The sequence below is a fragment of the Polypterus senegalus genome, chromosome 3, assembly GCF_016835505.1.
Source record: "Polypterus senegalus isolate Bchr_013 chromosome 3, ASM1683550v1, whole genome shotgun sequence".
Lineage (NCBI taxonomy): Eukaryota > Metazoa > Chordata > Cladistia > Polypteriformes > Polypteridae > Polypterus > Polypterus senegalus.
In genome coordinates, this window is record NC_053156.1 from 49,081,354 (window position 1) to 49,097,131 (window position 15,778).

Consider the following 15,778-nt stretch of genomic DNA (forward strand, 5'->3'; position numbering starts at 1 on the left):
AAAGGTAGTTTAGTAATAAGTCTAAAGCTGTCAGGGACAGAGGAGTCTAAATTACTTTTCCAAAGGAGAGGTTTAACTACTGACTGCAGTCTTTAGGCAATCTGGAAAGACTCCCATATCTAATGATGAGTTAACTATGTCAAGTACACTATCAGTTAGCACATTGGACACTTCTTTGAAGAAGCCTGTTATGATCGGAGATCACAAAAATAGGTGATTGCAATAAAACGGTATATGATAGGCATATTATAAGCATACATATACAGTACACAATTACAACTGGAACATCAGTGCTGATCTAAAAATAGTGGCACTGCTACTAGGAATGTAGCTCAGATGTACCAAATACTGTTGTGTCATTTGTAAATGGGACAGGCGTAACAAAGAGACCCATTACTTTGAAAAGAACTGGCCGTTCCATTAGCAGTTTGTTCCAAGTAAGAAATGTGTGGCCTATAAACCAGTGGTTGACCCATCAAAAATATTTTTGCCTTCTCTTCATGTAAGACCTGGACTGATAAAAAGTTTTCTGAAAGTGATGAACAAGGAAAGTGAAGAATTTCAACCTTTGAAACAGATGTTTCCATGAATAACTGATGTAGATATTAAGGAAGGAATTAATTGTAGGTCCACTAGCCAGAGATGTGATTAATGACAAGCGATTTGAAGATCAGGAGGAAATCACACTGAAGACATTTCGGGATGATTTTGAAAAATTTCTTGGCTGCTATAAAACAATAAGCTACAGCCAGCTGCTTGACAACATGCTTCAAGCATACAAAACCACAAAGTGCAAAATGTTGCTTAAGATTCATTTTCAGCTTTCACATGTTGGACCTCTTCCCTACTAATCCTGGTGTGTCTATGAGGAACATGTTGAAAGGCTTCACCAGAACATTGCAGTGATGAAAAAGCAGTAGTAGGACAAATGGAATCCATCAGTGCAGGCCATCTTTTGTTTGGCACTGACAGGAGAAGCATGGCACCCTAAACATTTTTGACTCAAAATAATGCAATGTGTCAGCATCATTAAGCGATTAAACACTCTAAATTCAATAAAGTTCCTTTCGTGTTTCTCCAAATTTCTACATGATCCAGTTAATTGGAAATTATATTTGTATTCAGCTTGAAGCTGTTATGATAATCTCCACAAATTTTTCAGGCAGCAAACCTTTTTGAAATGTTTGTTGTCCAGTGATCAGGAAGAGAGCTTTCAGTTCCATGAGTGACTATAGGCACGTCTAACGGGATGGTGGTAGTGTCAGTGATGCTAACTATCTTGTGTGGGACGTGCTCGTTCATACTTGTCAGACACATTTATACCTTAGGTGCGTACACATGACCTAGTGGATGGAACTGGCCATCTTGTTGTGTCAGACGGTTTTGGGTTGTGCAACCAGCAACTATGTTGTTCATATGCCAATAATAGTCATATATTTTGCTTGCAGATTGTTCATAGCACTTTGCAAATGTTTAAAAGCACACAATTAGAATAGAAGCACCAAAGTAGATTTCTTGCTGCTAAGTTACTGGACTTACTGGGAATCACTGGGATGTAGATTAAATACACAACAACAACAACAATATTTATTTATATAGTACATTTGCATACAAATTATGTAGCTCAAAATGCTTTACAGGATGAACAAAGAGGAAAAAAAAGACAAAATATAAGAATAAAATTAGGCAATACTAATTAACATAGAATAAAAGTAAGGTCCAATGGCCATAATGGACAGAAAAACCAAAAAAAAAAAAAAACCTCCAGACAGCTGGAGAAAAAAAAAAATCTACAGGGGTTCCTCAGCCACGAGACCACCCAGTATTTACGTTAGGCACTCTATCCAACATCAATGATCTTCATCACTCCTCATGGTTTTCAGGCTTCACATGGAAGAATTTGATGATGACGGTCATGTGGATCTCTGTCCTTCAATCCATCAATGTAGGGACATCACGGTGCTTTGATCAGGTGGTGGTGGCGCAAATTGCCACCATAAAAAAACAGGAAAAGAACAGCATAGAAAGTAGGGGTTAGTACGGATTTTGGAGCCACCAAGAATGATAATGATAATTGAATGCATGTACAGTACATGATAATTAAATGCATAGTATCAGGATTACACTAAAATGCAACTATGAGAAAGCCATTTTAAAATAATGAGTTTTTAGCAGATTTTTAAAGTGCTCCACTGTATTAGCCTGGCGAATTTCTATCATCAAGCTATTCCAGATTTTAGGTGCATGACAGCAGAAGGCCGCCTCACCACTTCTTTTAAGTTTAGCTGTTGGAATTCTAAGCAGACACTCATTTGAAGATCTAAGGTTACTATTTGGAGTGTAAGATGAAAGGCATTCTTAGATATAGGATGGAGTGAGGTTATTTAAGGCTTTGTAAATAAGCACCATTTTAAAGTCAATTCTAAATGACACAGGTAACCAATGTAGTGACATCAGAACTGGAGAGATGTGCTCGGATTTTCTTTTCCTAGTTAAGATTCTAGCAGTTACATTCTGTACTCATTGTAATTGATTCATGTCTTTTTTTGGGTAGTCTTGAGAGGAGTGTGTTACAATAATCTAGCCAACTGAAAACAAAAGTGTGAACTAATTTCTCAGCATCTTGCTATAAGAGGTCTAACTTTTGCTATGTTTCTTAAGTGAAAAAATGCTGTCCTGATAATATGATTAATACATCAGAGTCAATAATTACCCTGAATTCTTTACCTCCGTCTTGACTTTTAATCCTAATAGATCAAGTTTATTTCTAATACCCTCATTATATTCTTTTTTGACAATAACTAAAATTTCTGGTTTTTTCCTTATTTAGTTTGAGAAAATCACTACTCATCCATTCAGAAATACAAGTAAGACATTGTGTCAGTGAACCAAGAGAGTCGGGGGTCATCAGGCGCTATTGATAAATACAGTTGCGTGTCAGCATAGTTGTAGTAGCTCAAGTTATGCCTTGAGATAATCTGACCTAATGGAAGCATGGAGATCGAAAAGAGCAGTGGACCCAGGAGAGATCTTTGTGGACTTTCAGCCACACACTGAGGTCCATTGTGGAAAATAAATAGAAACAATTGTACTGCAGATGTTTGTGTTAAGAAACTTGGGTGGTTTTCAATACAGAAAGATGCTATATCAAGTAGAGTAGACATTAATTTATTGTGTACAACAGAGGTCCACTACCATCATTTTATTCATATGTTTTTTTGTATTTCCATTTCTGGTAAAAGCTCTGCTTTCTAAGCTATTTATTATTCTTACATTTTAACTTAAATTACTGGGTGGTACGGTGGCATAGGTCTCTAGGTATTCCAGCTTTTGTCGTAAAGACACGGATGTTAAGAAAACTGGCAAGTCAATTACAGTACAAGAGTAAATGGGAAAGATGTGAATGAATGTGCTCTGTGAAGGTTCCTACATTGTTCTTGATGCTTCTGGGTTAAGCTGCAGTCCTCATGACCCTGAACTAGATAAGGATGCTTCACTGGATAGATGGATGGGTGGATACTAGGTGGAAGGAGAATAACTTAAGTGTTATCACTGTGGATTTCAAAAATCTAACATACAGCTGCCTCTGATCTTATCTATTTCAGGAAATGGAGAGCTGGGTCCTAATTGGCAAAGTTATCGACAAAGTGTGCTTCTGGGCTGCGATTCTGCTTTTCTCCATTGGAACGATTGGAATATTCCTCATGGGGCACTACAACACTGTGCCAGACTACCCATTTCCAGGGGAAATGAAGAAATACCAGGAGTAGTAGCTTTCAAGGAGAGAGAGAAATCCCACAGGGACGACTTGTTCACTCTGCAGATTATCCCTCAGATGTGGGCCAGAAAGTAGCAGGCTGAAAATGGTTACTTGGCTTCTGACTGTCTATTGGCATGTGTCCATGCAACGGCTGACAAATAAATTAAGTTCCAGACAGCGCTTTACTCTGATTCCTCATCCTTGGTAGTCTCCGGACTTAAGTAATCATGAAGTGATTATACTTACAGTATGTCCTGCAGAAGATTCCAGATGTGAGTCATAACTGATAGGATGTGTTTAGATTCATGTGCCACCTCTAGCCAGGTTGGACTGCAGATTGAGTGTCACTTTTGTACTTGACGTTTTCTTTGCAAATGATCACTTTGTAATTTCAAAAGACTATCTGTAGACATCTTGTAGTTTATATGAGGTAAAACTACATGTGTATATAAACAACATTTCTTTTTTTTTTTAATTAAAAGTTGAATTCAAATTTTAAATGGAGGATTTTTGTCCTTTCTTCATAAATTAATTAGAGGTGATACAATTGCACCATTTATGTTCCCTCAAATTGGTGTGGGTTGAATTGTCAGGACATGGGATCAGTTCCATGCTGTTGTGCCTTTGTGTAGTGTCCCTGAATTGACTCTTGTGTCCATGTGTAGGGGTTGATTGGGCGAAATCCACCGAAATATTTATCCCACCAAATTTGCTGGGTTTACCAGTGACCTTGTTTGCCAAATTATTTTCTGAAAATCCACCAATGCAGCCATCTTAGGCAAATTTCTTTTTTCAGTGTCTCATAATGCTTTGAGAGGACATCATGACCTACCACAGAGCTGTAGCAGCCATGTTAGATGGCACAGAACTTTGACACATGTGTGCTGTCAACGTACTCCACATCACACTTTATGGCACTGTCTGATCTGCTTCATACTTGTGTGAGTATTATACGGCAAATACATGCATGCGTGATGTCACTAAATAGTATGCAGTATAACACTGATCAATGTATGCTAACTTACTCGCCATTGTGCCACGTGGCTAATTTTGCGTACCAGTGTGCTGACAAGTCAAAATGAACCTCAAAGAACACACAAAACCCTGAGAAATAATAATAACAAAAGATTTATTACTGCTCACATGGTGTTTCATTCTTTGATGGAAGAAACAAAAGTGTGAAGCATCTGTACAGGTAGATCAGAAGCATAAAAGACTTGCCAGATACATGGAGCACAACTTCAAAGAATGCTGCCTGGCACAGCCAGTCGGTGCCCTGAAGATTCAAACTCTGTGGGCCCAATGATATAAATATTTTTCTGCTTGTTGCTAGTCAGTGACCATTTGTTGTGGTTTGCTTGCAGTTAACATTCCATCTGTGTCTTTTGTTATGTGAGACATAGGGGCACAGTACTTAGCACTGTTGTCTCACAGGTTAGGTCACAACAATTGGTTCAGTATAGTTGTCAGACACTTACGCAGCCCTCGGGGAAACTTAAAAGACCACTGCACCATTATAATCCACGCAAAACTAGTTTATCTTCTGCAAAGTTCCTGAACGTTTCCATGATTTTGATGAATCCACATCAAAGCAAACTCTATAAGATTTGCCCATGCCTATCAGTGAGTAATCAGTATGTGGGAAGTAATTCCAGTGTTAGAATGTCATCATTTTCTAGGTTTTTCTTCCAGTCTAAATCCAGCACTGATCCCCTCGAGAGAATCGCCACCATCTGTCATAGTGACAAGGTTCAGAGCAATGATCCTCCGCAACCCATGACCCAAAATGGAAACTATGATCTAAAATACAGGTTTCCTTCATTTGAAGAACAGCTGTTTTAAGAAAATGTGCATATATGAAGAACCAAATGTGCACTGCTGGTGCCAACATCCAGTAATTTATACATTCACTCCATGGACACCTCACCACAGCCTGCACAAAAAATTGGCATCCAGTTTTGCCAACATCATGTTTTCCTCAACAGCATCCAGTGTTCAGAGTCAGTTGTGTTGTGGAGATGGTTCTCCTGATAAATTTGTACTTTCCTAGAAGACTGCAGCGGAGAACACCACACTGGCTACTATGGACTGGTACAATATCTCCACCAGCCTACTGTACTCCTCAAAAGACCGGAGTGTCATCACGAGGTGCAGTATACTCTGACCTTCTTCTTCTTGTACAGGGCCATTATGTTGTCAGACTAATCCAGTTTTCTATTTATATGAACCCCCAAGTACTTACCGCACTGTAAATGCTTCCATGTTCTCCCCCAAATGGTGACTGGTCTCAGAGGCTTCTTAAGACACCCAAAGTATATCATCAACTATTTTGTCTTGCTGATGTCGACCTGCAAGTAATTCTCCTTGCACTGCAAAATATCGTCCTTCACCAGCGTCCTGCACTCTGACTTGTCTCCATTATCAACACGACCTATAACAGAGGGGTTGTCTGGGAACTTCCATAGATAGCAAGAGCGGGTATTGTACTTGGAATCTGTTGTGTAAAGGGTAAATAGGAGGGGAGTCAAAACAGTTCCCTGGTGTACCCCAGTTTTACACGCCATCATCTCTGACATACAGTCCCTCAGCTTCACAAACTGCTGGCTGTTGGCCAGGTAGTCCATGATCCAGGAGACTGGGGGTATCAAGATGCATAGGCCTTAGCTTGTTCCTTAGTCTGTGAGGGAGGATGGTGTTAAAGGCACTGCAGAAATCAAAGAACATCATCCTAACTGTGGTGCTGGCTTTGTCCAAGTGGGAACAGGCTTTGTGGAGCTTACAGATCACAACATCCTTTTCACTGATATGTATCTGGTAAGCAAAATGCAGACGATCAACATAGTGTGTAACCAGAGATTGGCGCTTTTTCAGGGCCTGCCTCGCAAAAGTCTTCCTAATGTATGAAGTGAGAGCAACTCGACTAAAGTCCTTGGAGTTGCTGGAGTGCACCACCACGACTAGATAATAAAAAAATACCTAAATGTAGTCAGCTTTCATTTTTCCTCCATAAATTCAACAGTATTTAAAATGGAGAGAAGGTCATGTTGTCCTTTTATTGCAGTGTGATCCAATCTATCATCACATCTCTAATGCCCGGTTTAGTGGTCTGACCAGTCTCAAGATACCAGGAATGCTGCAAAAATTATTACAGCAGATGATGATAAGCATGTTCTAGAGAGCAAGGATGAAGAAACTCAATATCGTCCGAGCCGATGACAGGCACCCAGTACATGCAGTGGTAACCTTTGGAAAAACAGAAGGGACAGTTGATTTAAAAGACCCCCAACCAAGTGCTCCAGAAATTCCTTTCACCACAGTGCCCTAAGGGTTTTCCCCAAATAAAAAATATATATCAAAGGTTGTTAAATGTACATGGGTGAAGAGTGTCTTCCTAAGTTTTTTGTACATGTCTGGGATTAAAACCTTCTGAAGCTGTTGTCAAGGTATTTTTTTTAAAATTAGGTGAAAGTTTTAAATTTTGCAAAAAATTGGACCTCCTATTTTTACATACCTTCTATTTTCTTGTCTATCTGGATGCAGCAGAAAAGATAAATTGCATGTTTTCTTGTATAAATATGACTAAATAAAGCATCTTACACCTTACAGGGTGGTGAAAATCTATCCTGGCAGCTTCCCATCGAAGGAATGAATCAGTTCTCCAAATCACAACATGGATAAACCAAATAAACGTCATGGGGGCCAGAGTCTGACCCAGCCTGGTTAGGCACAAGGCATAAATGAACCCTGAACACATACTAATTGAGGTACCACTGGCTTCTACTGTCCCTGAGTTGCATTCATCTCAAAAGTTCCTATCCGTTCATTTTCAAAACCACTTTTATTCAGTCCACATTCCACTTTCACCATCTATCAGTCAGTCAGTCTGTCTATCTCAGGTGGTCTGGCTTCAAGGCAAGTGAGAACCCTGGATGGACGGTTCATTGTGTTCTCCGAATTATTGTCTGTGGTGTACAGGTTGAATGGAACAAATTAGAAAGGTGCAGGAACCCGGGGAAAGCAATTCTATGTATTTTATTAATTAGTGAGACCTGAGTACCAAATTTCATTTCTGCACACGGATGTTGGAATGACAAAAAATGATCCTTGAGGTCAGTTTAGCTTGCATGTCTTTCAAAACAGTTAACTCAATCATGGAACACCAGATTATCACACCATATATACATTTTGCAATTTTCTTAAAAAAAAGAAAGTGAGGAAGCATTTATTTCACCACAAACATGGTAAATAGACCCAAAATTGAAAAGTTTTGTTGCATTAATATTGTTAGCATAACTTGTGTACTTTTTCAAAGTGTTAAATGTGTGAAATTTAGCTGATGAATTTTTTTTATTATGGACAATTTATGGTATGTGACTTGAGATGTAATTGAAATATGTGGCAGTACTGTTGTGAAAATGTAAGTTTGTTTTAGGGATCATCTATTAAATGAGCAGTGAAGCTGTAGTCTGCAATGAGAGCCCGTATTTATGCAATTCAGATAGTATTATTCAGACAAGCAGTCACTGCAACAGACCACAATTTTTAAACAGCAAAATTCATGCATTTCATCAAAAAAAAAAAAAAGGAATACTTATTTTCAATTATATGACACTATGGTAAATGTTTGTAGTCTGCCAAACATATGGAGATAAGAAAACCATAATGGGCCTTTCTCTACGTAAGGCAAACAAGTAAAGTTTGATTACCATAAACATATACTATTAACATATTTTATTTTGAAGACTTAAGAATTACTATTAATATTTTTACATCATTTAGTCCTATACATGGATATTCCATAAAGGAAATTACAAAGACTATGATTCTATTAAACCAGTCAAAAAATCTTGCTGCACACTTAGTGGACTCAACAGCCATAAACGGTCAGCTTGATTTCAGTATCAGATACAATCCGATATGACTAAAATAAGAAGCAGAGTTGATGCTAAATGAATGTGGAAAAACACTCCATATTCAGTGTAACTTTTCATGGCCTTTAATAAAGTACGGCAAAATGAATCTAAATTGAAATAGAGGAAATACTAACAAAAAACACGTAAAACAGATGTGCTAGAATATTGCTTACATTGTTTCTTAAGTTTCTATAAATGGTCACTCGAAAAACGTTTTAACATTAGTAACTCATTTAATTTGATCTTAACTGGTCTAAACCAAACAAATTAAAGAATTCTTGATTAAAAAAAATAAAATGCTCCCATTCATTGGCCGCTGCTGTAAACCAGGAATTCAAGGAGTCACCCTGTTCATCATGGGGACAGCAGGGTTACATGTTGTCCACGTGAAGCTCAAGTTGAAGTAGAAGAAAAGGGGCCATGTTGATAGAGAAATGCGTCTTTGGTAATAATTTCGCCCTTTAATAAAACAAACTCTCCTTGTCAAAGTGTGCACAGTGAGTTAAGCTTGTGTTTAGAACAGCAGCTCAGATATTGAAGTACAATAATTATTAAAAAAAAAATAAAAATCGCCCTTGTCTATTTTACTTGTGAACTTGTTATGCATGTTAGCCGTTACCTTCTTGGCAACCATCTTATGAATGTTTTATTAGGACAACAGCTCATACAGTAATTATACAAGCATTTCATTTTCTTTTATGTCATATGCATCAAGAATAAATGTTGTGTTAATGCCTTGACAGTAAAAGTTTGTATTTTAAGGGATTTTACCATTTTTGTATGGTCAATGAACAGTTAAAAAAGAAAAAAAAATGGAAGTAAAAATAATAAAATAGAACATAATGCTTCAACATGGCTGGTTATGCAGAAAAAAGTGTTTAAAAGGATAAAGGGTGGAAAAAGAAAAAAAATAAATATTGCATTTGTCAGATACTAGTAACATTAACTTGGTGATTGATATCAGCCTTAAAATTAAAAAAAAAAAAAAAAAGCTGATTGGAGTATCCTTAAAAAGATGTATACACAAAATACTGGCACATCAAGTAAACACGTTATACAGTTTTTGCAACAATAGTTGCCTGAAAATTCACCCAGTGAATAATTATCAACTGTCAACCATGCAATCTAAAAGCTTTGAATAAAATCTTTGAGCCTATGGATCCAATTCCTGACTGTGGAAGTTATTAATTTACCATAAGCCCACACTTCTAAATCCCCAAAAATACAATATGGCTTTCTAAAGAACAGCACATTAATTAGTGATAACATGAAAGTTTACTGCAAATGACTATTATGATTAACAGACATTAATTTATGAGTCGAATAAATATTTGTATTTTACATTCATATGTTCACACAAAATGTACTTCAGAGTTAAGACCTCTTTGCTAAGCCATTAACAAAGCAAAATGCAATTTAACATTGTTGCATTTGGCATAAAAGAGGTACTTCTTCAAGAAAAGTTTAGCGTGTTTATTGATATACATTTAATATATTTAGAATTCACAACAATACTGGGAGGAGGAGATGGAAGAATAAAAACCAACACAGAAATTAAACAAACTGTCTCCTGTGTATTTTTAGAAGGACAGTGAGAGAAAGTGGTGAACATGTATATAGACATAAATAAAAAGAAAAAACAAAATTCATATTGTAAACTTACTCAGAAATAGAGCAAGAGACAACCCATCTTGATTTGTATTACTCTATAAGAATGCTAGATACTTTCACAACGAGACTGAAATGTGCAAAGAAAAGGTCACCATTACAAAGCTATCCCACATACAAGAAGCAGTGTCTGCCTCTTAAGACTACTGCAGTGACCTCATAATATGCAAAATAACAGTTTCGGGGGAAAAAAAATATGTAAAAGTTGACACAGTAGGCAGAAGTGAAGAATAACAAAATAATCATAATAGATGTATAAAGAACATATAAATTAACATTTAGAAATTCAGCCATAATCAGTATGTTAACAAATCCTAAAACAAAAACATAGCTGATTCAATGACTAGCAGAACACTTTTCTGCAGCCACCCGTGAGGCATGCCCCTTTACTACCTAAGCAGCACTGTCTTTTCAATCCAGTTTAACACATACATTCATATATGGCTTCAGCTCTAATCCATAAAGGAATTCTCTTAAGACCACACTTAACATTACTAGGGTCCAAGAAGTCAAATTACAAGTTCATTGTGGTTATTTACGCTCTTGGAGTGTAAATGTTTAAGATACAGAAATTACTGGTCCACCACTCAAATGCCACCTTCTCAAAGATATCAGATACAGTACAATGATTTATTCATGCTATATTTTCACACTCACATCCTGATTTAATAAGCCTTTACAATACAATGATTCTATCTTGGTCATGTAAGTTTGGTGCTCTAAGCCTTTAGAACATATATTTTTTTTCCATGGTTACCTTTTATGGTGCAAGGTGCTCCTCTCAGAGGTCTGTCCCAAAAAAAGCTAACAAATACCACCTGTGCACCGTAACATCAAATCAGCACATCAATTAACCCCTAGTCTTAGTCTTTAAAAAGACAATGTAGAACATAAGAAGTCAAGAAATCTCCAATTTCAGGATCACAAAGACACTTAAAAAGAAAGATGATTGTTTTCCTGATCTGTTTCACCATGTAAATAAAAATCTTCTCTCACCCACCCAACAACCTCAAAACAATGCAGACAAGTTCATATAAGGTTTGACCACGGAAGCACTTGGAGATGACTGGAGCCAACTTTTTCAATGTATTTCTGCCAAGTTAAAAATTTCTGCATGTTAAAAAAAATCCCTGAATGCAGAGAGGAATAATTGGTCAGACTATTTCCCGTATCACAGTGAAATCTTCGTGTTCCGGAAACTGGAATTGTCCCTGCAGACAGATACGAAAAGAGATCTAATTAAAAGAAAAAGACAACTTTCAGAATCTACATAAAATATTGCACATGTAATCTATTCATTCAGTTCTTAAAGCCAAACACTGTAAGCAAGAAAATTGTATTGCTTAATTTACTGATCGATTGAGTTCCAAAGCCAACAATAACTTGTGCAGATACTTCTCTGCATTTCACATGATACTCACTTCAAACTGTCATTGTGTGTCTTGTATTCCATAATAGTATTGGGGGGCAAGTTTAAAACTCGTCGCAATGTGTCCCTTATTCTAGATGTGGTCACCTGATCATTTGCTGTCTTATTCCAAATTGACAAGATGTCCTCCTATTTAAAAAAAATAAATAAATTTAAATTACATTATTATTTGCTAACACTTGGAAATTTAACACAAATATGTAACATTTTAAGCTAGTCAGGAATCTAAAATTCTGACTCAGTAACTTTATTGGTTAGACCAGTTTTGCTCCCAAATGTTTTGGAAGCTATGAACCTTGCACCCAGGTTCAGCCAGGTTAAACTTAAATTTTGTAAAACATACAACAATTAGCCATTTTATTTAAAATGGAAAAACTTCAATCTAACATTTAATATTTGCAGTATAAAATTAAATACACCAACTGTCTACGAAGGCAGTCTTTATAATATGATACAGAAACTAAACTTACTTGAAACCTTATGGAAACCACAACTCCACAAATCTCTTCTCCCACCATGAACTGCTCACCAAGCATAGCCAGAATGATATTCTCCCAGAAACGAGATGCTAAGCCTTTACGCAATCTAATAATCCATTTGCCTCCATTTTTGTTTGCTTCATCCTGGTGACGAACAAATTTGTCATTAAGGAATAATAAAAATCTCAACACACACTTTCCACATTGTATTTTTTTTTTTGTTTCGTTTCTATTAATTTACTACCACAAGTATACAGTAACTTACAAAACAAAAAAATATTACAACTTTTTACTTAAAAACTACACTTTTTTAAGTAACCAAATAATGTAATAAAAAAAAACATGTAATACAAAATCAAGTCAGGGCTTAACAAACTTTACATTACTTTTGTCACAACTTCCAGTGTAGTAAAATATTATTTACATAGGCTGGCAGTGTGGTGTTTTATAATGTCTAAGGCACTGAACTTAAACCTGCAAGGATATCTATTCACTGTCTGCAAGTAACTCAACAAAAACACTGTAATGTTTTCCACTCTTGCAAGTTATCTTGAAATTCTTGCCATAAACATAAAATATGTATGAATTTGATTACTGTATATGGCAGAGAAATTGAATGGGTTCCAAAAAACAGGCAAGTTTGTTAATTCCATGTACAACTTCCTACACAGGAAAACCTAGTTTGGAGAAAAATAGTTCAGCCTTACTAGAAGAAAATGAGAAAGGGTAGGGTGGAAATGCAGGCAGAAAAATTTGCTTAGTGATGAAACTGTAAAAGAATTCAATACTCCAGTGTGCCTTCATTCCTAAGAAATATATATATGACAGGCCCACACTATAAAACAGAATAAATAACCACCACTTCAGAATATTTAAGAATAACTTTGTAAAAAAGTATTGCATTAATAATTACAATACTTGTATTACTATTATTAACATTCTATTTATACAGCACCTTATCCATGCTCAAGGCACACATTATGTCTGAAAACAAGAGAGAACGTTACAGTTCGACCCCAAAAAATTAAGAAATAAAGTCATTTCATTTAACTGGACTTATAGACTAAAGAAATATGCACTCACAAGCAATGCTGCACTTATGTATTAATGAAGTACCAACCAATCACCAGCAAATGATCATATTTTAACAAGAACTTTCAGCACAAACAAGGCAATGAGATATAGCATTGCATGAAGCAGATGGCTATCAAATCATTCAGCTGCAGATTTTAGCCCGTCACCAGTGCTGTAAACTGGACATTAGGTGTTTTATGGTGGTTACTATGAAATGAGATATGATAAAACATGGTGAACAAATATCAGATAGATAAATAGATAGGTACTTTATTAATCCCAAGGGGAAATTCACATAATCCAGCAGCAGTATACTGATACACTTAGTATACTTAGCAAAGACAGCAACATGAAGGTTGTAGATAAAAACAAAACATACTGACTGATTGAAGCACACATGAAGATGTACCAAAATTAAATTTAGCTACTTATCACAAGTGTGTGTTCACACATTTTTTTGTATCAAATAAAAATAGCTCCAGAATGAACAAAAGATGAATGATGCCTCTGCATAAAAATCTGTTTAACTGAACATCACCTCTTCCAGCATCACTAACCTCCCACATGGGTTTAATTCCTTCTTTAAACAAATGAAAGTCACTATGTCCAGTCAGGTCTCCTGGTCTGACCAAGTGGCTATAAAACTTCCAAAACTGTTCCACCTGCAAAAAACATTAAAAAAAAGCGTGATTAGGTTTGAAAGGTCAGAAATTACTCAATAAATAAACCCCAACATAATTATGATTTTATAAATATATAATTATCCTATCCTCTTTAATAAAACCCCTGTGTGCGTTCAGGTGTCCGTGTGTGTGTGTCTTCTGGTGAAGTGCGCATGTGCGGGGCTCGGCGCAATCTGCACACAGTGAATCGTGTCGCCGCGGCCGCACGTGATTAACAAATAAAGGACATCATTGCTGGGGAGAGTGCTGATTGGGTAGCCGCGGCCACGCACATAAAATCCGTTGCTGGGGAGATGCCACACATACTGCCCCGCGTATATTTACTTACTAACTATCTACTAACAACATGCCACCCTGAAAAAAGGACACGTCAAGTAGGACAAAAGACACAGACACTCAAATCGTATATAAGCAACATCTCCTGGAAGAACGGTCAGCTCAGCAAGTAAACATCAATGAAAGAAAGGCTGAAAGACAAAGAAAAATACGAGCAAATAGATCGATTGAAGAAAAAGAAAAAGAGCGTCAGAATATTCCCCGTATTGATTTGGCTACATCCTCTACTAATTTACCCTTTACCTTAAGAAGGCGACAATTTCCAGTTACATTAGCCTTTGCCATAACAATTAATAAAGCTGAAGGGCAAACCTTAGAAAAAGTTGGCATTTACTTGCCAGAGCCAGTATTCAGCCACGCTCAGTTATATGTTGCATTATCAAGAGTTAGAAGTTTTACAGATGTTGTTGTCAACGTTGTAGATGGTCCTGAACAAGGCAAACTGTTGACAAACTCAGACAGAGTATTTACAAAAAATGTTGTCTATAATGAAATTTTATTGAAAAATTTCATGAGGTAAAAAAATAAAAACTTTTTCCTAAATATCTTCTTCAGATATTGTGTATTACAGATTGTTACAAAGTTTTATACTAAGGCAATATTAATTATACTTACCTGTATTGCCATATGTTTCTATTTTCTTTTTAATATTATTTTACTTTAGGCTTCTTGCAAAAATATTAACAAAAAAAACAAAGACAACAAACAGAATGAGGTCAAGGTCCCTTGCCATTTAATATAGACTGCTCCTACTAATGTTTATGCAATACAGTTCTAGCGCCCGTTATTGTAACGGGCTTAATGTCTAGTATATTTAATAATACATACAGACACACACAAATGTGCACTATTTCTTTCTATAAAACAGACAAATATCAAGATGTGCCAACATTTTACTCTGAAGCAGAGCTTAGGATTAACAAAGCAGTCACTCAATAAAACCTGAAATAAATCAGCAGCTTCAATGTTGAAATCAAATCTGTACAAAAGAATAGGTTTTACCATGAGACACTATTGTACGTGCCAATTCCTATTTTAATGCCAACAACCATTTTGACTAGTTACAATTTTAATTGATGGCATTAAGTTAAATTTTGGTTTCAGAATTTAAGATTTTTCAAAATGACTACTGTATATATTTCAAGAACAACTGCATTTTACATGGCCAAGATCAAAATTATATATAATGTTTAAAGTATTTGAATTAAAGATTATAAGTCATGCAGAGTACTGTTAAATCCTCCTTTCCAAAAAAATAAAAACTTCTATGGCAAGCTCTCCAATGCAATTACTATTACAATTACTACTTAAGAAATTAAGGACTCCATACAAATTGTTAGTTAGAATACAGGAACACAATCTATAACAAGTGGTTTGCACATATCCCTCATGTTTGTCTCAAAGTTGAAACTGTTTAGGCTCAATCTTCATTTGAG

The 15,778-nt window shown here is 36.2% G+C and overlaps 2 protein-coding genes across 5 annotated transcripts in view; one reads left to right on the forward strand and one right to left on the reverse strand.

The window, feature by feature from the left end:
* chrne (cholinergic receptor, nicotinic, epsilon) overlaps window positions 1-4,260 on the forward strand; it is a 74,262-nt gene extending 70,002 nt beyond the window's left edge. For both annotated transcript variants that reach the window (XM_039747159.1, XM_039747158.1), the window contains exon 12: window positions 3,606-4,260. In XM_039747159.1, the coding sequence (XP_039603093.1) occupies window positions 3,606-3,770 (165 nt within the window). In that variant the 3' untranslated portion in view covers window positions 3,771-4,260. The remainder of the gene's footprint in view (window positions 1-3,605) is intronic.
* A 5,724-nt stretch (window positions 4,261-9,984) lies between these two features.
* Window positions 9,985-15,778, reverse strand: part of LOC120525123 (eukaryotic translation initiation factor 4E type 2-like) — a 42,585-nt gene continuing 36,791 nt past the window's right edge. For 2 of the 3 annotated variants that reach the window (XM_039747163.1, XM_039747160.1), the window contains exons 4-7: window positions 13,881-13,985; window positions 12,241-12,393; window positions 11,763-11,899; window positions 9,985-11,576 (exon numbers count right to left, since the gene is read on the reverse strand). In XM_039747163.1, the coding sequence (XP_039603097.1) occupies window positions 11,513-11,576; window positions 11,763-11,899; window positions 12,241-12,393; window positions 13,881-13,985 (459 nt within the window). In that variant the 3' untranslated portion in view covers window positions 9,985-11,512. The remainder of the gene's footprint in view (window positions 11,577-11,762; window positions 11,900-12,240; window positions 12,394-13,880; window positions 13,986-15,778) is intronic. The other variant, XM_039747162.1, reaches the window with a different exon arrangement.